The sequence below is a fragment of the Hyla sarda genome, chromosome 2, assembly GCF_029499605.1.
Source record: "Hyla sarda isolate aHylSar1 chromosome 2, aHylSar1.hap1, whole genome shotgun sequence".
In the NCBI taxonomy this organism is placed as follows: Eukaryota; Metazoa; Chordata; class Amphibia; order Anura; family Hylidae; genus Hyla; species Hyla sarda.
In genome coordinates, this window is record NC_079190.1 from 104,540,717 (window position 1) to 104,564,834 (window position 24,118).

At 43.5% G+C, this 24,118-nt stretch overlaps 1 protein-coding gene across 1 annotated transcript; it reads left to right on the top strand.

Annotated features, from left to right (window-relative positions):
* Positions 1–270: 270 nt before the first annotated feature.
* Positions 271–23,383, top strand: SLC48A1 (solute carrier family 48 member 1). The gene is made up of 3 exons (XM_056562758.1): positions 271–515; positions 20,723–20,890; positions 22,479–23,383. Exons 1-3 carry the CDS (start codon positions 383–385, stop codon positions 22,613–22,615), a joined length of 438 nt encoding a protein of 145 aa, XP_056418733.1. The 5' UTR covers positions 271–382; the 3' UTR covers positions 22,616–23,383.
* Positions 23,384–24,118: the final 735 nt, after the last annotated feature.

The window sequence follows — 24,118 nt, forward strand, 5'->3', positions numbered from 1 at the left end:
CCTTTTCTCCATGACAACATGCTGCCCCGTAGCCGGTGCACCGTGTGACGTCACCAGCAGCGCTCCTCATCCACACACATTACGTCACACCACTAGCTATGTACAACTGGGATAAGAACGCGTGCGAGCCACAGCCTCTGCCCGGTAACGTGATATATGACCTCCCTTCCTATTGGCTCACAGGTTTGCGTTTAGTCATTGGTCGCGACTTCGCAAACCCGCCCCTCTTGCACGCAACGATTGGTTCCCAGCCGTTTGGTTGACGGCCGGGCTGACCAATGAGCGGTGAGAAGAGGAGAGCGCTCTTGTTTGCTCACCCCCGGGTCTGGAGCGAGGTCTGTAGTGTCCCTGTGTTGTCGGAGGAGTGCACCCCTGGGTCTCCATGGCGGTCACCAAGCAGCTCTGGATCCGGATCATTTACGCCACTGTGGGCACCGTATTTGGTGTGTCGGCTTTCCTGGCATGGAATGTGGCCTTTGGACAGCCCTGGACTGCGGCCATGGGGGGCCTGTCAGGTAGGGGGCAGTGTGGATGACGTCATCCCTGTGAAGGGAAGGTAAATAGATGGCATCTGTTGCTCTGCCTGTGATGGATGGGAAATGGTCCTGTCAGTGATGGGGACAGTGTATACAGGGATGAGCGTCCTCACACTGGGATCTACAAGATCCTAGGTCTCAGGACTGTGGACAAAACTACAACTCCCAGCCGTCTGCAGTCCGGGCATGCTGGGAGTTGTAGTTTTGCAACATCTGGAGAGCCATAATTGTAATTGCACACAGGTGATGCCCAGTGCCCTACATTAACCCTACAAGGACGCATTTTTTATTTTCATTTTTGCACTTTCGTTTCTTCCTCCTCCCCTTCTAAAAATCATAAAGCTTTTAGTTTTCCACCTACAGACCCATCCATATATTTTTTATTTTTTAATACTTTTATATATATTTTTTTTTTGTAATGACATCAATCATTGTTCAAAATTGGGAAAAAAAATGCCTTTTTGTAACTTTTGGGGGCTTCCGTTTCTACGCAGTGCACCTTTCGGTAAAAGTGATCTTTTATTCTGGAGGTCCACATGGTTACAACAATACCCAAATTATATAGGATTTATTTAGTTTTTACTTCTTTTCTATAAAAAATAATAATAATTTGACCCCTACAACTTTTTTATTTTTCCGTATACAGGGTTATATAACAGCACATTTTTTGCACTGTGATCTGTAGTTTTTATTGGTTCCAATTTTTCTTTTGGTGAGACTTTTTATTTTTTTATTCTATTGCTTCTAATACAGTGCTTTATTTTTTTTATTTAATTTTTTTATGATTTTTTTTTTTTTTTTTGGGGGGGGGGGGGGTTTACAAAGTGACCAAAAATACGCAATTCTGGACTTTGGTATATTTTTAAGTGTACTCTATTGACCATGCAGTTTAATTAACGTTATATTTTTATAGTTTGGACATTTACGCACGCGATGATACCACTTATGTTGACATTTGTTTTTCATATTTGTAAAAAAAAAAAAAAGGGGGTGATTAAAACTTTTATTAGGGAAGGGATTAAATCGTGTTTATTATTTTTACTATTTTTGCACACTTTTTACATGCAATGCTTAGATTGCATACACTGTTCAATGCTATGCCATAGCATAGCATTGATCAGTGTAATCGGGGCTCTGCTGCTCCAGCCTGCCATGGCTGAATGGAGCCTTGGAGAACAGATCGGATGGCAAGGAGGCAGGTAAAGGCCCTCCTGCCGTCCTCTTAGCTCATCCGGATATCGCGGTATTCTTGCAATGATCCCGATCAGTCCTGCTGAACTATGGGCAGTGGATTGTCAGCATTTTAAATGCTGCATCTAAAGGGTTAATGCTAGGCATGACTTCCTGCTTGCCCCACAGCTTTGATTGATAGATCTCTCCCTATACCCACACATGTAATGGCATGTGAGGCGGGGAGAAGGCAAGGACTGCTCTGCTGACTTGTGGTTCAGGCAGTATGAAAGTGATCACAGGTTCCGCACCTAGATGACACTGTGGATAGGGGAGAAGATCATTTAAGCTGGAATACCCCTTTAATAGATTTTTCCCACAGTATTAGAACCAAGCTCAATACATACAGTACCGGAGCCAAGCTCCGCACTTCAAAAGACGTTACCAGCAGAAGCTCATTAATACCAGAAGAGTTCATTGACTAAATACAGTACTGGATCCAATTCAACTGCAAAACCAGGTCAGCAACCGCTATATGTTTGTACCTTATGAAATGACCGCTCGCAGCAGAGATGACCGCTCGCAGCAGAGATGACCGCTCGCAGCAGAGATGACCGCTCGCAGCAGAGATGACCGCTCGCAGCAGAGATGACCGCTCCTAGTATGACCTGAACTATAGTAAGAAGATAATTGGAGTTGTTCTCAGTAGGGATGTCCTGATACTGGTATCGGGACCTAATACCTAATCCGATACCGGCAGGTATCACGTAGTTGCCTTGTGCTATGCAGCGCGCGTCATATCCAGGACCTGTGGCTAATTCTGAACATCGCTGATCGCGGTGATGTCTGGCGTTAACCCTTTAGACGCCGCAATTAACTTTGATTGTGGCATCTAAAAGTCCCGAGGTTAACTGCCGGTAGCTAAGGGATGCCGGTCGGGATCATTGCAGTGAAATCGCAGTATCCCTACCAGTCGAGAGGGCGGCCGCAGGTCCCTTACCGCGCTCCTTTTAGTCCGATTGTCGCTTCTGCATGATAGCTAGCCATGGCAGGCAGTAGTAAAGGAGTGCTGATTACACTGATCAGTGCTATGCTATGGTATAACATTGATCAGAGTATGCAATCTACAGAGACTAAAAATAGTGGGGGAATTATTATTTTTTTTTAAATTAACTCCTCTCCTAATAAGTTTGAATCACCTCCCCCCCCCCCATTTTTCAAAAAGTTTTAAGTAAAAAAAACAAATTTTTTTGTGTTAATATAAAAAAGCCCTTCTTCTAATAAACGGAAAACACCCCTTTTTTTTCCATTAAAAGAATAAACAATTAAAAAAATTATTATTATTTTTTTTTTTTTAAAGTATCAAATTGGTAGCGGCAAGTACTTAACAAAAAAAAATCGATTTGATGCTCTGTCTTAAAAAATGGTATTGGGACATTTCTAGTTTTCAGGGACAAAAGTTATTGCTTCTCATCTCGCTATGGACCTTACAGTGACTACAGGACTGATCAGTCAGAGGCAGAAGAAACATCCATTGACTACAGGAGGGCGATGGCTTCTCTGACTTCTTTTCTTCTCTGTGACCTTGATGATGAGGGGGTTTGCTGCACTTACATCTTTGACTTCTCTATTTTGTTATCCAGGAATAGAAAAAGAGATAATTTCTACAAAAAAAAAGCACTACATCTGTCCTCAGGTTGTGTGTGGGGTTACAACTTGGCTGCCTACACTTAAATGGAACTGAGCTGCAATACCACACACAACCTGAGGGCAGGTGTAGTGCTGTTATATTAAGAAAACACTTTTGTTTTTCTAATAATGGATAACCCCTTAACACCCTTGGGCTCAAAACTAAGAACTCCCCCTGGTGCCACACTGTGCCCCTGAATATAACATTTTAGTGGGTTCAGTGTATTCTATATTATATATCTACGTATTCTGGTATTATAGTCAGGGAATGGCACTTATTTTAGTTTAAGTGTCACCCACTGAAAATAGTATCAGAAAATGTGATTGGGTGCAATGTGTGGTCACATTATATTCAGAGTTTAACCAAGCAACACCCTTCACCTGCTAATAATAGTGACTCTGAAAATCTCAGTGCCAGTCATTGTATTATCACTTAAAAATTTGGTAAACGGGGTTCCTAAAAGTCGCAAACACATAGTATAGTGCCCTGGTATATTGTTTCTGCCCCGTGCAGTATACCTAAATAGTAACCCTGCATATTGCCCTCAGAGGCACTAAGAATGCATGGATGGGACTCCTCCGGTCTATACCTTTGTACTCTACTGTTATGGCCCCTTATCTCCTTACTGTGTCATAAAATGTCTAATAACAAGGAGAGGAGATTAGTAGGGATGAACCATTTAAGAAGCATATGACTGACTGGGTTCTCGCACACCACACTTCGGCATGTACTTTGTTTCCGTGCTGTCAATGTGGAGCACAGACCAAAGCGGCACAGAGGTGCCATTCATTGCTGGCCACATTAAGTTATAGATCGCTGGGGTCCGACCGCTAGGGCCCCCCATGATCTCCTGTACGGGGCCGCGGCAGTATGCTAGAAGTGCTGTGTCGTCCCTTTTTGGATACATGGAGGGGGCATTTTGGCTGCCGTGTCATGCAGGGACGGAACGCCCCCTTCCAGCATACTGGCACAGCTCCCCCCAGCCCCAGTGGTCGGACCCACCGCAGTCTAGAAGTTATGCCCTATCCTTCAGATAGGGCATAAGTTATATTGCACTACTTCATTTTCGGCCGTATGCGGTTTCCCGACCGCAGCAAAAACGTGGTCGACCACGTTTTTGCCTGCGGTCGGGAAACCGCATACGGCCGAAAACGAAGCTGACCGGAGGCTGCGGTTCACTCCGGTCGGCTCATAGACATACATTAAATACGGTTTCCGAATACGGCTGAGTGCGGGTGCCGCGATTAAGCCCCGCCCCCTCCTCCCAACCTTATACGGGAGCCGTATTTAACAAAACGTTGTGTGAACCCAGCCTTAGCTGCTCAGACTGTCTAGGAACAACCTCCTCAGTGTAAGAGTTACAATCCTAGTAAGGGTCTATTCACACCGCAGAATTTCCGCTTGCGGGATTCTGCCTCAAATTAAAGCCCATAGACTTCTATGGGATTCCGCACTCCTATTAACACTTCTGTATTTCCGCTGGAGCTTCTACTTTCCTATAAAGTGTCCCGTTCAGTTGGATAGGTGCCATGCACTTTTATTTTATAACAAAGTGACTTTAAAGAGGCACTGTCATTGTTAAAAACTTTTCATATATTGCAGGACTCCTTATAATATGTCATTTCACAATATACACCTGTTAAAAAAAAATTACATTTTCACCTGAAATTCAAGCTCAAAATAGCCATCACTAGGGGTCGCCTGTCTTTTAGCCAGACAGACTAGTCTAGATTTTACAGCATACTGGATACCGGCCATAAAACATACCAGTATCCAGTATAGGAGATTCCTATTGAGTGTATGCAAAACTACAGATAAAGGATGTGTGGACATGCTGGGAGCTGTAGATTTACAACAGCTGGAGGCAACACTGCTCTAACACAGTTATTTACAAACATTGCAGCTTCAGTTGTTACTAAACTACAACTCCCAGCATGCTGAAATAGTCGAAGCTTTCTCGGACTCCTGAATGACAAAGAAGTTGATCAGACATTCAGGAGTCTGTGAAAGATGAATGACACACGTAGTGACAGCTATGCTGATTAGCATCCAGCTTTATTAGGAGAAGATAAAACAGATAGAACATGTATTCATAAAAATGCTGTACTTTTATCTAAAAGATCCTTGCACTAATTTTATAAAGATCTATTCTTATATTTATACATTTTATCCTGTTATGAATTCATCATAATGTCTTCTGATTACTGCAGGCAAGCTCCAAGTATCTTCAGACACATGACACAGCATAAAACCAGAGAGGAAAGGGTTACAGAGTAGAGAGTACTGATTGGCTGACTGCACAGGCTTGCTCCTGTGAGGGAGACAGACTGACACCCCCCCTCCAGCCTGCAGAATGAAAAAGTAACTCACCAGCAGATAAATGTTTATATCTCTTGATATATAGGTCCGAGACACATAAAAATCATATGCACATGATCAGGATTGGGTCCTGGGTAACATATCACTTTTTGTTTTTTTTTTGCACTATGACAGATACGCTTTAAGGGAGCACTCTGTGAATGTAGTGGGGGGACTTAAAGGGGACTTTCAAATAAAAACTATTGTGGCACTTTCATAGATTATGCCCTACATTTTAGGTATATAGGGGTTCAACTGCTAGTTCTGTATGTAATTGGCATACAACTGGCATATAACTGACTTGCAAAGGAGAGAGCTGGCAAGCACATGTGTTAGAGAAGTTATACGATGCCATCATTTTCTGATGACCTATTTCCTTTTAAAGTGTAAATGTCTTGTGACCCGGAGCATAAGGGCATCTATCCCATTATGACATAAGGGCATCTATCCCATCACCTAAGGGTGAAAGCAGTAGGCCCACAGTACTCTGCCCTGAACCAGATTTCAAAGTCCTGTACATTAGGGGGGCTAGTTTTTCCACCTTTGTCTAGCGATTAATACTAATACCCAGCAAAAGGTGTACACCCAGAAGGGTAATCTCTACTATGAGCCTTATGTTTTACATGAGAATATGTCTTAAATTGAGTGGAACATCGTTCTTATGCAGCTCCTTGCCTACTTGATGATATAGTATATCACGTGACCCAGAGCCTGCCACATGTAGGTGCCTGCATTTTGGGTTCTTCCCAAGCAACCATATGTAGAGCTTGTGCAAACTACTATGTCCTCTTTAGCAGGAAAAATGATAACAAAGCAGGTAAAAACAAATTTAAATGGGCACTGTCAGAAACAAAAACTTTTGGAATGTTGTAAAGCATGCAAAAACAATAGGTTTTGCAATTGCTTTTATTAGAAAATTTTCAGTATTTCATACTGAAAAAGCCAGTCAAACAACTGCCCCCCCCCCCTGCCTGCTTGGACACATACTAGTCCTGCTGTGTCCATGCGTCATCACCTATGTCATGGACACACTTCCTTGATTGACAGCTGTGAGCGCAAGGCTCATAGCTGTAGGAAAAATCCTCCCACTGTCAGCTTGTGTCCTGCTACTGTCAGTGAGGACAAGCTGGGAGTTGTAGTTTTGCCAATGCTAGGGGAGATGTGAGCAGACAGCATACTGAGGGAGGGGGCGGAGACCTGCACAATGAGGCAACGCCCCCTTCCTTTGAGAGGAATTCAGACTAGTAAGCTAAATTAAAAGTGTAATAAAAAAAAAAATAAAGGTGCTAGACACATACAAATTAGATGTGCATGGTCAGGATTAGGACTGAGTCATATATAAAAAAACATATATTTTTGTTCTGACAGGTACGCTTTAAATTCTAAAAGTCAGTGTTTCCCAACATGCCCGGATCGGCAAAGGGGGGGGATTTGACATGGGGGGAGATTGACGGGGGGGGGGGGGATGTGACTGGGGGCTGAGATGTGATATGGGGGGAGAATGTGGCAGGGGGAGGGGGGAATGTGACAAGGGGGGGGGGGGAGAATGTGGCAGGGGGAGGGGGGGAATGTGAAAGGGGGAAAATGTGATGGGAGAAGATGTGACCATGAGGGGAGAATGTGACGGGGGAAGATGGGAAATGGGCGGTGGGCATAAAATGGGTGGAAAGTTGTAAAATGGAGGAGATTGGACATGAAGTGACAGGATTTCACCATTTATTTATTATATCACATCGCATATCGAAATCTCAATATTTACGCCCATAATCGCAATGGCACATTTTCCCCATATCGTGCAGCCCTAGTATACGGTTTGATAAATGATGTCTGGTTGGTGTGAACCCAGCCTAAGTCAAAACGTTTTAATTCCTGGTAACTAGAGTGTTAGACCTGGCTTGTTGTAAACTCTCTCCCGTATTTCTTCTCGCCCTCTTGTAGATGAGCCTCTCTACGTATAACAGGCGTTCATGTCCCATTGGGCCAGAATCCCAGCACAGAATAATCTAGATGTCTAGCAGCTCAGAGTATATAGTAGGTTTCTTAATATATAGTAACTATACTATAGATTTAGTTGTATTTTTATTAGTTATTTATGTTGTGGCAGAATGCGTGTTTATCTGTTCTGTTACTTTAGTAAATCCCTCCCAGCGTTCTTGGAAGGTGATGCACTTTGTCTGGATAGAATTGTTCTTTTTTACTTGGCTCTGCTAAAAACAGCTGCTTTTTGCAAGATAAGGAAAATCTGCTGCCAATAAGTCAGCTCTGTACTTCAGGACTGTATTAATTCATACCTTCATTGGATTCGTATGCGGTATACCTGGCAGGCTAGGACTCCGGTGAAGTTTGGTGCCATTGGTTAACATTTTCAATTAGCTTTGTGTTTTGGTGGTCCTAGAATATGCAGGTTATGTACTAGTAGCAATAGAGAATCATTGCAAACATCTGCTCTGCTGGAACACTAACAAAAAGTGGGGAGTTTAGTTATCTCAGATATGATCAGATTTTTGTCCAAGGACTAGCTTGTCTTTAAAGGGGTACTCCGGTGGAAAACTTATTTTTTTTTATCAACTTGTGTCAGAAAGTTAAACAGATTTGTAAATTACTTCTATAAAAAATGTTTTAATCCTTCAGGTACTTATTAGCTGCTGGATACTACAGAGGAAATTCTTTTCTTTTTGGAACACAGAGCTCTATGCTGACATCTGTCTATTTTAGGAACTGTCCAGAGCAGCATATGTGTGCTATGGGGATTTTCTCCTACTCTGGACAGTTCTTAAAGGGGTTCTCCACTGCCTTAACCTACTTTTGGCAGTTAGTTAGCTCTGTGGCTATATGTTATTATGGCTTTTTTTCATGTTTCTAACGGTTCTGTATGTGGTGTTTTACTTACCTTTTTTCCAGACCCGGAAGCTGGTTTCTTCATTTGCTTCCTGCCTAGCCCACTTTTTTTCTTTTCTTCCGCCGTCATCTTGCCATCGGGACGTCACCATGGAGGGTGGTGTGTTGGAGGCCGGCCTGCCCCTCGCTCCGTACGTGCCCGCCTCCCGCGCGACGGAGTCCTCTGTCGTCATCAGCGCGCACCCTCCTTACTTTCAGCTTCTTCTAAGCTGAATGCGGATTGGGCTGCTTTCGGCGAATCGGATGCCGTGATGGGCGCATGCGCAGTTGGTCCTCGCTCCGGAGGATCATCTGCACATGTGCCATAGTGATGTCAGCATCGGGCCTGACGCGCTGGAGGATTGTTAACCCTAACCTGGCCAGAGGTGAGTCCCAGAGCGCTGTACAGCTCCTGAAGGTTTGCTATGGCATTGTTTCCCAACCAGGGTGCCTCCAGCTGTTGCGAAACTACAACTCCCAGCAAGCCCAGACAGCCTGCCAAAAGTAGGTTAAGGCAGTGGAGAACCCCTTTAAAATTGACAGATGTCAGAAGAGAGCACTGTGGTCATGATATCAGCAGAGAGCTTCTCTGTAACAATTTCCTCTGTAGTATTCAGCAGCTAATAAGTACTGTAAGGATTAAGATTTTTTTAATAGAAGTAATTTACAAATCTTTTTTACTTTCTGGCACCAGTTGATTAAAAAAAAAAAAAGTTTTCAACCGGAGTACCCCTTTAACCAAGTGGATTGACAAGTTAGAAGGAACTGTGTTCTCTATCTTTGCCCCACCGAACCGCAAAGTTCCATGGGGAGGTCTCCTGGACTTTACATTGAGAATGCTGGAATGGAAAAGCCGCTCTGATATGCTTTGTTAGGTGCTGTATATTAAATGGAGGCTGTGATGGGGGCCTAGCAGTAGAATCAGCCACGTATAGACTCATTATATAGACAATATTAGACTCATTTAAAGGGGTTCTCCCCATCTTTTATTTTTTCATCCACAGACTAGTATGAGGGCTTGTTTTTTGCGCGACCAGTTGTCCGTTGTAATGCCATCACTCACTTTACCATAAAATGTATGGCGCAACCAAAAAAATACTATTTGTGTGGGGAAATTAAAAAGAAAACCACAATTTAGCAAATTTTGGAAGGTTTCGTTTTCACGCCGTAAAATTTAAGGTAAAAATCACATGTGTTCTTTATTCTTTGGGTCAATACGATTAAAATGATACCCATGATAATATACTTTTCTATTACTGTTGCGCTTAAAATAAATCGCAAACTGTTTAACCAAATTAGTACGTTTAAGATCCCCCTATTTTGAAGACCTATAACTTTTTTCATTTTTCCGTATAAGCGGTGATATGAGGGCTCATTTTTTGCGGCCTGATCTGTACTTTTTTTATTGATACCATATTTGCTTATATAAAACTTTTAATCCTTTTTTTATTTTTATTGTTAATTGTTTTTGGAATAAAATGTTATAAAAATGCAGCTATTTTGGCCTTTTTTTTTTAGCGTTCACGCCGTTCACCGTACGGTATCATTAACATTTTTTTTCAATAGTTGGCATATTTACACTTTTTGGGGGTGAAATAGGGAAAATGGGACAATTTACATTTTTATTGGGGGAGGGGGTTTTTCAAAATTTTTTGTAACTTTTTTTTTATTTTTACACTTTAATAGTCCCCATAGGGGACTATTTATAGCAATCATTTGATTGCTAATACTGTTCAGCACTATGTATAGGACATAGCACTGATCAGTATTATCGGTCATCTTCTGCTGTGGTCTGCTCGATCGCAGACCAGAGCAGAGGACCCGTGGAAGGCAGCAAAGGCAGGCGAGGGGACCTCCGGCTGCCATGCTGGATGATCAGATCGCCGCAGCAGCGCTGTGGGCGATCCGATCATCCATTTTTAGTGTCCGCAATGCTGCAGATGCCGTTATCTGTATTGATCACAGCATCTGAGAGGTTAATGGCGGACATCCATCAGCAGCCGGGACCTGCCACGTATGACGCGAGCATCGCTCCGATGCTCGCGGTTATGCATAGGACGTAAATGTACATCCTGGTGCATTAAGTACCAGCTCACCAGGACGTACATTTACGTCCTGCTTCATTAAGGGGTTAAAGTGTACCTGTCATTGAGGACAGCTTTTTACTATATAGTCTATATCAGTGTTTTTCCAGCGCGTTCCTCAAGCACCCCCAACAGGTCATGTTTTCAGGATTTCCTTAGTCTTTGACAGGAGATATAACTGTGGTGATGTCTGATTCACTGACCAGAATTATATCACCTGTGAGAGACTAAAGAAATCCTGAAAATATGACCTGTTGGGGGGACTTGAGGACCGCACGTGAGAAACACTGGCCTGTAGAAAGAAGAAACCCCATGAGGGGGCATGATTATAGGATATACATTATGGGGGAGATTTATCAAAACCTGGGCAAAGGAAAAGTTGCCCATAGCAATAGGGGAAATAGCCGATAATTTATACCGGAATATCGGTATAAATTGTCGGCTATCGGCCTGAAAGGTCACAGATTATCGGTATCGGCCCTAAAAAATCAATATCGATCGATCCCTAATAGCAACCAGTCAGCTCGCTTCTTATATCTTTAACTAGGCCTCTGCAAAATTAAAGAAGCAATCTGATTGGTTGCTATGGGCAACTGGGAAACTTTTCCTTTTACAGGTTTTGATAAATCTCCCCCATGTAATTTCTGTCAATATGCTTTTCCCCCTCTGGTCTTCATGTGGTATATGCTGCTACCATTCAACTTCAGGTTTTTGTTTTTATTTTTATAATTTTATTGCATTCATGACATTTTAGGCTCATGCTATATTCCTCATTTTTCACATTGCCACTAGTTGAGCACTATGGAGTGGTTATTGTATGCGTAGATATTTGTATTAGTGCTGGGCGCTATACCGGTTCATACCGAATACCGAATTTTTTTTGCTGCACGATATGAATATTTCCCATACCGCAATACCGGTTTGGCCCCTCCCTCCTCGGGAATGAATGAATTACCAGCCCAGCGCTGTGCTGTCCCCACATCGGGGAACTAATCATATGTGACCCGGGAGGGCTGTTCTGCTTCAATTCCCCCCCCCCAATTAATTATCTGCCCAGCGCTGCGCTGTCCCCATCAGGGTACTACTCACATGTCACCCGCAAGTGCTACCCACCTCGTCCTCCTGTTTGTTGCGGGCCGCCGGCGCTGGAACTCTGTACTGTACGCTGTATCCCTATGTCCGGGCTGCAGAAGATAAACAAATCAAAATTTAACGCACCTTCCTACGTTCCTCCGTCGGTCCGGACCTGCTTCCTGGGGACGGGAACGACTGAGAGCTGTCAGCCTATCACCGGCCCCAGCGATGTTCCGCCTCGGCCAGTGATAGGCTGAGCTCACTGTCATGTAAGAAGCTGGCTGGCCTCAGCCTATCACCGGCCGAGGCGTAACATCGCTGTGGCCGGTGATAGGCTGATGGCTTTCCGATTTTCCCGTCCCCAGGAAGAGTGTGAGGCAGACGTAGGAAGGTGCGTTAAAGTTTATTTTGTTTATCTTTTGCAGCCCGGACATAGGGATACAGCGTACAGTACAGAGATCCAGCGCCGGCGGCCCGCAACAGACAGGAGGACGAGGGAGGCAGCGCTTGTAGGTGACATGGGAGTAGTAGAGCGCAGCGCTGGGCTAATAAGGAATTTGGGGGGGGGGGGAAGCAGAACATCGCTCGCGGGTCACATGATTTGGGGGGGGGAGAAATACAGTGGAACCGCCATAAGTTACAAAAATACTATGATACACACATTTGGTCATACCGCCCAGCTCTAATGCCCATGTGTTTACTGAGGTCAAACTTATTTGCTCCCTCTGACCTTCGTGTACGCTCTGCAAAGCTCTTTAGATGTTTTTAAACTGTAGTGGTTTTAGTAAATATATTTTTGCATGTTAATAAAGCGTTATATTCAGTTATTTGGGTGTCCACCTTTTATCGTGATTTCTTCTTTCTAGAAAATATATAGGGGTTTATTTACTAACATGATCCAGACCAAAACCCTCCATTTTACCAGAAAAACCCAAAGAGGGGGCATGGCCATGGGAGAAGGGGCGTGGTCCTGACAAAAGGGGCGTGTCCCAACAGTTTTGAAAAAATCCCAACAGATTTACTAAGGTTTCCACAGAAAACGTGGATCTGAGCTGAGGAAAACGAGACAGATCAGAACAGTTGTGTAAAACAAAAAAATGTAGGTAAACATTAGTAAATACTTTTGGGAAAACACCTCTCGGAAATCAAAACCCACAAAGAAAACTACTCAACACTCTTAGTAAATAAACCCCATAGTGTCTTTGTATTTTGTTTCATCGGTTAGCACCCCAATTTTGTTTGGTATATTATTCAGTTTGAGCCCCCAATCTTTGCATGGATACATTAGGACAACTTTTGACATCTCATTGCTGAGGCCCCCACTAATCGGGAAAAGGATCAGGAAGAAGTGCACGGCAGCATGCTTCACTCCCTGACTTGCAATGATCTCTGTTCAGCTACTGTGGATGGCTCCTTTATGACATTTTTAATGGGTCTACAGGACTGAAATTGATCGTACTCCTTATGAAATCTGGTTACATTTTTTAAATAAGGTAATTGATGTAACATTCCCTTTTTAAGATTCTGTAAGATCACCCTTAACGTATTGCCTATTTCTTGCCTCCTACGCATAATGCTTTCCAAATGATGACATTCCTGAGCCTGGGAGGGAGTAAAAGCAAAACTTGCTTATAGAGTTCAAGTTCTTTGAAAAGCTGACAAACTATAGTGGGTGTAATCCTTGTAAACAGACACTGAGGACGTTTATTAAATTTTTTTTTTTTTAATGTGTGAAGAACTTAGAGGAGATGCTACAGCCATAAAATATCCATACATATTCCGAGGTATGCAGCACCTAGGAAAATATGTGCCTTTTATTGGAAATCCTCACCGGTTAAAATGTACACCCACTTCACATCACAGGTATAAGCGACGCTTTTCGAGCGCATGCTTGCAGAAGTGGGGCTCAGCTTAATTGAGGTAGTGCACCCTCTCCCCTCTGTCACCCCTGTCCACCCCCCTTTGTTACTCCTCTGTTACCCCCTTTCACCCTTGTCCACTTTCCTGTCTGTCATCCATGTCCACCTTGTCCGCCCTTGTCGCTCATGTTCACCACCCCTCTGACCATCCCCCAATCTACCCCGCTATCATCAATGTCCAAACCCCACTGTCCACCCCTCTTTAACCCCTACACCCCATGTACACTCTTCTACAACCATCTGTCACCTATGTACAATACTCTACACCCCTCTGTCCACCCATGTACACTCCTCTACACCCGCTGTCCACCCATGTACACTCCTCTACACCCGCTGTCCACCCATGTACACTCCTCTACACCCGCTGTCCACCCATGTACACTCCTCTACACCCTCTGTCCACCCATGTACACTCCTCTACACCCGCTGTCCACCCATGTACACTCCTCTACACCCGCTGTCCACCCATGTACACTCCTCTACACCCGCTGTCCACCCATGTACACTCCTCTACACCCGCTGTCCACCCATGTACACTCCTCTACACCCGCTGTCCACCCATGTACACTCCTCTACACCCGCTGTCCACCCATGTACACTCCTCTACACCCGCTGTCCACCCATGTACACTCCTCTACACCCGCTGTCCACCCATGTACACTCCTCTACACCCGCTGTCCACCCATGTACACTCCTCTACACCCTCTGTCCACCCATGTACACTTCTCTACACCCTCTGTCCACCCATGTACACTCCTCTACACCCTCTGTACACCCATGTACACTCCTCTACACCCTCTGTACACCCATGTACACTCCTCTACACCCTCTGTACACCCTTCTGTCACCCATGTACAACTTCGGTAGGGGTTCCCCAAAAAAAAATTTCTTTTTTTTTTTGAACGGCTCCCCGAGCCGAAAAAGGTTGGGAAATGCTGTCCTAGATCAATGTAACATTTAATGCATTACGTTTATCTATGTAACTAATTTATTTATTTTTTTTATTTTTTTTCTTTGCTGGCATCTAGATTCAAACCAAATTTGCCAAGCCCTGTACTAAAAGATCTAAACACACTGAAGCAATACATTTTGTGAAACCCCCAATCTGTGTCAAAACATCTCTCCCCTGAGAAACAGATGCTTTCCTATGCTCCGTCACTATATTTCCTCGGCTCTCAGAGTAGTCAGTGTGGGAGAGGTGATGCCTTCTGGTCTCTGCCCCAGGACTTACGCAGTACTTTTATGTCCAGTCGGCCTCTACAAAGCAAAGTATACTTTATTAGTAACATGCAGCCAGTGGATGACGTATGTATGGTATGACATACACTCTCATATATCTGAGCTTTATGGTCAAGGCTTTTTTTTAGGAGAGTTTCCCAGCAAAATTGCCAAACAGAAATCTTAATGTGATCAAAGTCAAATCCTGAGCGGTGACACCAGCTGATGTGTGCACGTGAATATTCACCATGACAATGCAATTTCAGATTTTCTTTTTTTTTTTTAAAGAAGAAAACAAAAAAATGCTTAATCACGCTGTATAGTTTTCCTTGTCTTTGAGTCTTAACTTCAGAATTGGTTCCCTTTTTTAAAAAAAAAATGATTTAGCAAGGTCAGAATACGAAGTATGCAATGTTTCTTGCTGATTCATGATTTCATCCACATGATCCTTGGAGGGTGCTTTCACTGCTATTTCATAAAGTTTTTCTGGGGTGTGCCAGCCATGTGTATTACAGCTGAGACCCGCCAGCAGTGCCTGGGATCGGAGATACCATCCATTTAACTCTCTGGTATAGTAGTTGAGAAGGCAGAGCTGAGGGCTCCTATTTTTTTTTTTTTTTTTTTACTCCATTACACTTTGCAATATGACAGTCACTAAATGTAGATGTTACAGAAAACACTGTTTTACTTAAAGGGGCATTCCGCTTTTAGACATCTTATCCCCTACCCAAAGGATAGGGGATAAGATCTCTGATCGCGGGAGACCGCCCCACCCCCACCATGCGATCTCCACACAGCACCCGGTGCTACTCCAGTCTTGGAAACGCTGGGTTTCTGAGACAGCAATGTCACGCCACACCCCCTCCCATAGACCTGATTGGAGGGAATAAGAGGTCTAAGGATTGAGTACCCCTTTAAACTGCAACTTGGGCTCCTAACAGAACCTCAGACACCGATGTGAACAGAGCTTAAGAAGATCCAACTCCTGCCCTAAAAGCTTCTTCAAGCACATAGCATACATGTGGCTCTGCTACATCTGTACATCTGTGTTCTTTGTGTTTCATCAGTTTTAATGGAGTTGTGAAAGTGCAGAGTCACCAGCGTCTTGTGTAATTCTGTTAATGTGTCTCTCTCCACAACCAGGTTTAGAAAGACAGAACAGTCTTGTTTTGTATTTAATGCAGAGACAAAGAAGAATCAGAAGCCACACTCACCATCCAGGTATTTATTGCATTCCAGTCATGCTAGTGGTGGTACAGGCGGGGGAGCTGGGTGGAGGATGGGGTCCGGAACAAGTTTCGTACGTCTGAGCGCACTTCCTCTAGCTGGAATGACGACTTCCGGCGCCGCTCTCCTATACATATAGGGGCGGCGTCGGATAGTCTCCTACCAACCTGGTGAGCGTCTTTCACGAGGCCGCGATCATGTGACGAGAGCGCCGGCAACAACATACAAAACAACGAATGTAAGTAGTAAACAGTGATAATTACAATAGAATGTAAACAAAACAAATTACATTGAGTCAGTGCAATTGAGACATTACAAAAATGCACCAAACTCGTTCCGGTTGTTCAAACCAGCATTACCGGTGGCGTTCAGGCGCACAATCCAGTGAGCTTCTCGCTGGAGGAGGAGTTTACCCCTATCTCCTCCATTCTTTAGTGGTGGTTTTCTCTCTAGGCCCAAAAATTTTAGATGATCATGGTTCCCGTTATGTGCCTGATTCATGTGGGCAATAAACCTGGGAGCCCCAAGTCCGGTTCGGATAGAGCGGGTATGCTCTAGGGACCACACCTGGAGCTGCCTTATGGTCTTGCCCACATAAAATCGACCACAGGGGCATAGTAATGCATATACCACATAGGTTGACCTACAAGTGATGAATTAATTAACCCGATGGTGCCATCCACCCAATGTAACGGTATCCCCAGCAGACATATGCCTACAGTGAGGGCAAGTTTTACAGGGGTAATTTCCTCTTAGGGGATTAGTTAACCAATTCTTGACTGAGGGATGCTGGTCACTAACACTCATCAATTTCTTAAATTTTTCTCCTATAGTGACGTTTTTTCTATAGGCAATCGGGAGGGTGCTGAACAACGTCATGTAAGTCTTGATCGGATTCCAAGATGAACCAATGGCGTCGTATAGCACTGGCCACGCATTGGTTCATGTTGTAATTTTCAAGGGAGAAACAGAAACGTTTAGGGGATTCAGTTCATTTATGCCTACCCCTCAAGAGGTCCGATCTGTTCATGTGTCTGACCTGTTGGAGGGAAGTAGCAATGATGTTAACTGGATACTGACGTGCCAAGAGGCATTTTTTGAGATCTTGGGCCTGACTTTCAAAAACGTTATCTTCACTATTGATCCTGCGGAGACGGAGAAATTGGGAGTAAGGAATGCTCTTCTTCACGTGTAGGGGGTGTGAGCTCTTAAAGTGCAATAACGCATTCCTAGCAGTGGTTTTCCAAATGCCCTCTGTAGTGAGGGTATCCCCTACTGCTTTTAGTTTAACGTTAAGAAAATAGAGTTTAGGACCCCCAAACACTGCGGTGAACAGCATATTTTCATTGTTGGACTGGTTGAGGTAGTCAACAAACCTATGAAACTCATCTTCTGCAGAGCCCCAGACAACAAGTATGTTGTCGACACACCGTAAAAAGGTCTTAATATGCTTACAGAAGGGGTTCTTTGCATTCAAAAACGGCGAGGAATATGTTGGCATAAGTGCTGGAGACTGGCATGCCCATGGCTGTGCCGGTCTCCTGCCTGTACCAATCCTTGCCATCTTTGAATTCATAGTGGGTGAGAATGAAATACAAAGCATCACAGACAAATGACACAAATTGGTCAGTCTTGTCTGTTTCAGACAAAAACTCACGGAAAGCCTGTACACCCGCATCGTGGGGGATGCGGTTGTACAGGCTCTCGACGTCCACTGACGCAAGTTGGTATGTTTCATGCCAGTGGAAGTCAGTGAGTGCCGTCAGTAAAGCTCCTGTTTCTTTGATGTACGTAGGGGTGGAAGGCAGGAGTGGTTTAAGAAACTGCGAAAGGTATTCAGTCGCAGAGCCGATCCCCGCCATAATGGGGCGCCCAGGTGGTCGGCTCTGTGTACCTTAGGCAGATAATACCACCTAGGGTGGCGTGGAGCATCAGGAAGGAGTTTTTCTGCAGTTTTTTTTTTTTTTTAGAGATTATGCCTTTTTCACCATTCACTAAAGAATGGAGGAGATAGGGGTAAACTCCTCCTCCAGCGAGAGGCTCGCTGGATTGTGTGCCTGAACGCCACCGGTAATGCTGGCCTGAACGACTGGAACGAGTTCGGTGCATTTTCGTAATGTCTCAATTGCACTCACTCTTAATGTAATTTGTTTTGTTTTTATTTACAATATATTGTAATTATCACTGTTTACAAAAATGTAGCCAGCACCTAGCCCAATACACGGATGCATGCTGCTGTGGCAAGTACAAAACATGTAAAAAAAAAAGAAGATGGCAGCAGCACACTTGGTCAACAAAATGGAGGCTCTTAACGCACTTTTTGATCAAAATGTGATCACTGTTTACTACTTACATTCGTTGTTTTGTATGTTGTTGCCGGCGCTCTTGTCGTGCAGTCGCGTGACTAAGACGCCCACCAGGTTGCTAGGCGACTATCCGACGCCGCCCCTATGTATAGGAGAGCGGCTCCGAAAGTCGTTATTCCGGCTAGAGGAAGTGCGCTCAGACACACGAAACAGCATGTTCCGGACCCCCGGCCTCCACCCAGCTTCCCCGCCTGTACCACAGCTAGCATGACTGGAATGCAATAAATACCTGGATGGTGAGTGCGGCTTCTGCTTCTTCTTTGTCTCTGCATTATGCTCTCTGCTTTGCTTCGCACCTCCACTACAGGCTACATGTGAGTCCTGTCCTGTGGGTTGCTACACATTAGAGGCTGCTTAGTTCCGTATGTGCCGGCACTTTGTTCTTCTTCTGCCTATTGTTTTGTATTAAAATGGAGAATATCAGGAATCCTGAGTATACAGTATGTATTTTTGGTCAACAAAATCTATGTATAATTTATTATAGATTTTTTGTTACATTGTGCAACCTGAGCCAAGATACAACATAAATCTTGGCTTCTTTTTTGTGAATCTCAATACATGCTGCACCACAATTTATCACAATGGGACATTTTCAGTGCCTTGCCTCCGGTTCTCCCTCAAACTCTAGGAAAAAGTTCAAGCAAGGCAGGTACCGTATTTTTCGCCCTATAGGACGCACCGGCGTATAAGACTCACCCAATTTATAGGTGCAAAATCTAAAAAAAATAAAGATTTTGAACCCAAAAGCTCCAGATGTTACAAAACTACAACTCCCAGCATTTGGCTGTCCGGGCATGCTGGGAGTTGTAGTTTTGCAACATCTGGAGGTCCGCAGATTGAAGACCACTGCATAGGAGGTAATACTCGCGTGTCCCCGCCGCTCCGGACCCGTCACTGCTGCCCTGGATGTCGCTCCATTGCTGTCGCCGCGTCCCCGTCGCTCCGGAACGTCTCTGCTGCCGGCCGGGTATCCTCGCTCTCAGTCGCCGCCATCATTGTTACGCACGTACGCGACGACGTGATGACGAGGAAAGAGAGCGCCGGCCATACAGGGGATCCCTGAACGGAGAAGACACTGAGGAGGCAGGTAAGGTCCCTCCCGGTGTCCTGTAAGCACTAACCCAGCTATTCATTCGGGCTGTGCGGGACCGCCGCGGTGAAATCGTGGCGGTCCCGAACAGCCCGACTGAACAGCCGGGTTAGTGTCACTTTCCCCTCAGACGCGGCGGTCAGCTTTGATCGCCGCGTCTGAAGGGTTAATACAGGGCATCACCGCGATCGGTGATGTCCTACATTAGCCGCGGGTCCTGGCCGTTAATGGCCGCAGGGACCGCCGCGATAGGGGTGTATTCGCCGTATAAGATGGACCGACTTTTCCCCCCCAGTTTTGAGGAAGAAAAAGTGCGTCTTATACGGCGAAAAATACGGTATTTTCTGCTGTAGATTTCACTGCACCACAAATCTACAGATTTTAGTATATACATTGCATCCACTTAGATTGTACTGTAACCTATCATGGAATACACACCTAAAATCTGTGATGAATCTGCAACATCTGAATATATACTGTACTTTAACCCCTTAAGGACTCGGTCCATTTGGGCCTTAAGGACTCAGACAATTTTATTTTAACTTTTAGTTTTTTCCTCCCCGCCTTCAAAAAATCATAACTTTTATATTTTCATCCACAGACTAGTATGAGAGCTTGTTTTTTGCGCGACCAGTTGTCCGTTGTAATGCCATCACTCACTTTACCATAAAATGTATGGCGCAACCAAAAAAATACTATTTGTGTGGGGAAATTAAAAAGAAAACTGCAATCTAGCAAATTTTGAAAGTTTTCGTTTCCATGCTGTACAATTTATGGTAAAAATGACATGTGTTCTTTATTCTCTGGGTAAATACGATTAAAATGATACCCATGATTATGTACTTCTCTATTACTGTTGTGATTAAAAAAAATCGCTAACTTTTTAACCAAATTAGTACGTTTAAAATCCCCCTATTTTGAAGACCTATAACTTTCATTTTTCCGTATAAGCGGCGGTATGAGGGCTAATTTTTTGCGCCGTGATCTGTACTTTTTATTGATACCATATTTGCTTATATAAAACTTTTAATACATTTTTTTTTTATATAAAAAAAAAAAAATTTGGAACAAAATGTTATAAAGGTGTAATATAGTGTATTTCTTTCTTTGTAGGTGTTTTGGCCCTGTGGGCTCTCATCACACACATCATGTATGTCCAGGACTTCTGGAGAACATGGCTGAAGGGACTGCGCTTCTTCCTCTGTATTGGGATTTTCTTCTTTACCCTGGCTGTCATAGCATTCATCACATTTCTTGCTTTAGCCATATCTAATCATCAGTGTAAGTATCCGAGCCCTACCACCCAGTGTAATAGAGAAGGCTTACAGTGGGGATCAAAAGTTTGGGCACCCCAGGTAAATAAAATTGAACTTTTGTTGACATATTATAAGAATATCTAATCTGTAATTTGATGCCTTTTGGACATTAATGCAAATTTTTACCTGGGGTGCCCAAACTTTTGATCACCACTGTACATTTAGTGGCTAATGTGATTATCTGACCAGACCTGTTGGATGGTAGTGATAGCCACTATGTGTCTGCCCTGTGTCAGGCCATGTTCACATGGCGGGATTCCGTAGAAATATTTGCTGCAACAGAGTCTCAATAATTTTTATTCCGCTGCACTGTGCACAGGACGGAATTTCCACAGCAAGTGTTTCTGCTATGGAAGTCCCGAATCCGGCATCTGCAGAAATGTTGAACCTGCGGATGCCACTTGGGAATGCATTGCTTTCTATGGCCACTGCGTATTTCCGAGCAGTCCTGGTGTTGCTTAATAAAGTACATGTGTGGGATGTCTGCCGATATTTTCAGTCAAACATCAGCTGTGCGAACATGGCCTTAAGTTTCCTCAGTCACAGCAGCGAATGGCTGTATGGTGGAGCAGCAGTTTACTCCATCCTTCCTTGTAAATTACAGCAACATCCAGAGAACTGCCAGGCCATGTGACTGGTGGGAGTGGAAGCTTTGCGTGTTAAACGTAATGGGAAAGACAAACAGACTGTGTCAAGAATAGTTTAGTGGCTATTTTTATTGTTTATCTCTACATTCACAAGGAAGACTTTACTTTGGAAAGTGTCACATTCCTTGCATATTGCTCCCCCTGCTGCACATGTAGCACCGGCTGTAAAAGGGTGAAGTAGGAGGTTCAGAGCAACAGGTATTCAGGACCGAGATGCTAAGCAATCTGCAACAATACACCTAGACTAGGCTTAGCCGTATACTTGAGAAAAAACAGTGTGACTCCTATGTATTGCTATCTCAAGTACTAAATAACTGCTGCTAACTCAGCATCAAAATACAAGACCTACACAATAATAGCTGAAGCAGACATGGTATAAAGTTAACAAATGTTATTAATTAAAAATACAACTTTTAAAAAAGGACATCTCATGGATCACATTGGTTTAATCTTATAGGTACAAGAGCCATCCCACAGTGTGTAGCAGCATAAGGGTTCATGAAAGTGCTATATCTTAATAAAGTGCATGTGCACCAGTTAAATGGCAAAATGCCCAAGCATATACAAGGCAATACAGCAGCAAACACTTATACCCACCTGTAAGAGCAAAAAGCGTGACACAGAGACGTCCACCCTTACGTGTGTTTCAGAACTATGTCCTTCTTCTGGGAGTGGCCACTCCCAGAAGAAGGACGTAGTTCCGAAACAACTGGAGGCACCCTGGTTGGGAAACACTGGTGTAGGGATTATATCATTTGGTTTATATTAGTATTTTGTTAGGAATTTTCTTCATTTCTGTGTTTATTTTATTTTTTCATTTTTTCTGACAATATGGACAGCAGCATTGCATTTGTTATTATTAATACACCTCTTTCAGGTTCTCACTTGAGTTTTATCTTTTTTCAGCTTTCACTGATCCAAAGAGTTTCTACTTGTCTTGTGTATGGAGTTTCATGTCCATGAAGTGGTCCTTCCTGCTGGGCCTCTACTCATTCCGCTACAGGAAAGAGTTTGCTGACATCAGCATCCTCAGTGACTTCTGATCTGACCCACTAATCTCTAGTGACTGAAAGTGGATTTTTTTTATTGCCTTTGATTATATAACAAGCTCCATGACATCTGCTCAGCTATTCCACAGTGACTTCTGAAGGAGCCTTAGTGGAGATGAACAATGCTTTCACATTTTATTTTGGTTTCCACATCTGCTTCCTCCATGACATGTCATTTTTTTATATATATTACTGGTTTTTCTTTCTTTTCTTTTTCCCCCCTATTTTACGAATTAACCTCTTCTGGTTATGAAATGTACAATTATTTAATAGCGTTAGCAGAGCGGACAGAGCTCATCAGCACAGTCACTTTATCGCGGCTCTGCCCAAACGGAAATGGATTGATCAGGCCTAGCGATTCCACGGAGCGGAACGTGTCTTCATGAAGATGTCTTGTCTGTAGTTAGTTACATCACAGTGCAAGCATTTTACTTTTCTTTTAAGCATATTCAGCTTTCTAGAGTTTCTGTGTCCGCGTGTAACAAAAAAAAAAAAAAAGGATATTTTTGGAGTTTGTCCTCCAAAGTTAAAAAAAATAAATAAAAATAAAATAAAAGATTTTAATTAGATGGGTTGTAAAGGGCAGTTGCAGCCAACATGGACATCAGCATTTTAGTGTATAACACTTGTGGAGGTTATGATATTTCTCACTATGAATGTTGGTTATTTCAATGTGTAATACATCGGTGTATCATTCAGAGATTAATCTGTTTTGAAAACTGGATTTTTTTTTTTTTTTATAAAACAACTTTTAACGGCTAATACTTTGTTAATAGTTAATAGTTTTTAGGGGGTTTCTTTTTCCCGCCAAGATTCAGACAATTACCGTATATATATTGTATTACCTCCACGAAGATAGTTCAATAGATAAAGTAGGGGGGAGGCCCCCTTAAGTAAGGCATATTGGACACTAAACACTGATGTCATAGAAGCAATGACACTGTCTAGCATTAGTAATATCACGGATCCAAATGGCGACCTAACGGAGCCCATTGTCTTATATTGGGATCCATTGAGGTCAATGAACATCCTAATGCTGATGTTAACACAACCTTAAAGCGTACCTGTCATATCCCCCCCCCCCCCCCCCCCCCCACAAAAAAAATGTACTCAGTACCTAATCCTGAATTTATATGTCTCGATCACCTATATTTATTATAAAAATTGGCTGGATTTATTAAGAGGAGCACACCACTCAGTAAATCCAGCGGATCTGTTGCAGGCCAGTGTATATTTCTGGGACTAAAGCCGTATGTGAAGAGGATGTGCCCCCTGCATGACCCTTCCATGTGAATCTGAGCCCCATTACTGCCTCCTCTCTCCCACATCTCGGTGTAAGCGGCAGACCTCTTCAAAAGTCGCACATTTCAGTGCAAAAATGCGTGACTTTTGAGTGTGTGTTGTTGGTGCAGCTTAGTAAATATTCCCCTATGTGTATGGCCAGCTGAAAATGTTACTCCCGTATTAAGTGACCTATTGTAACTAATTCCTGGTTGT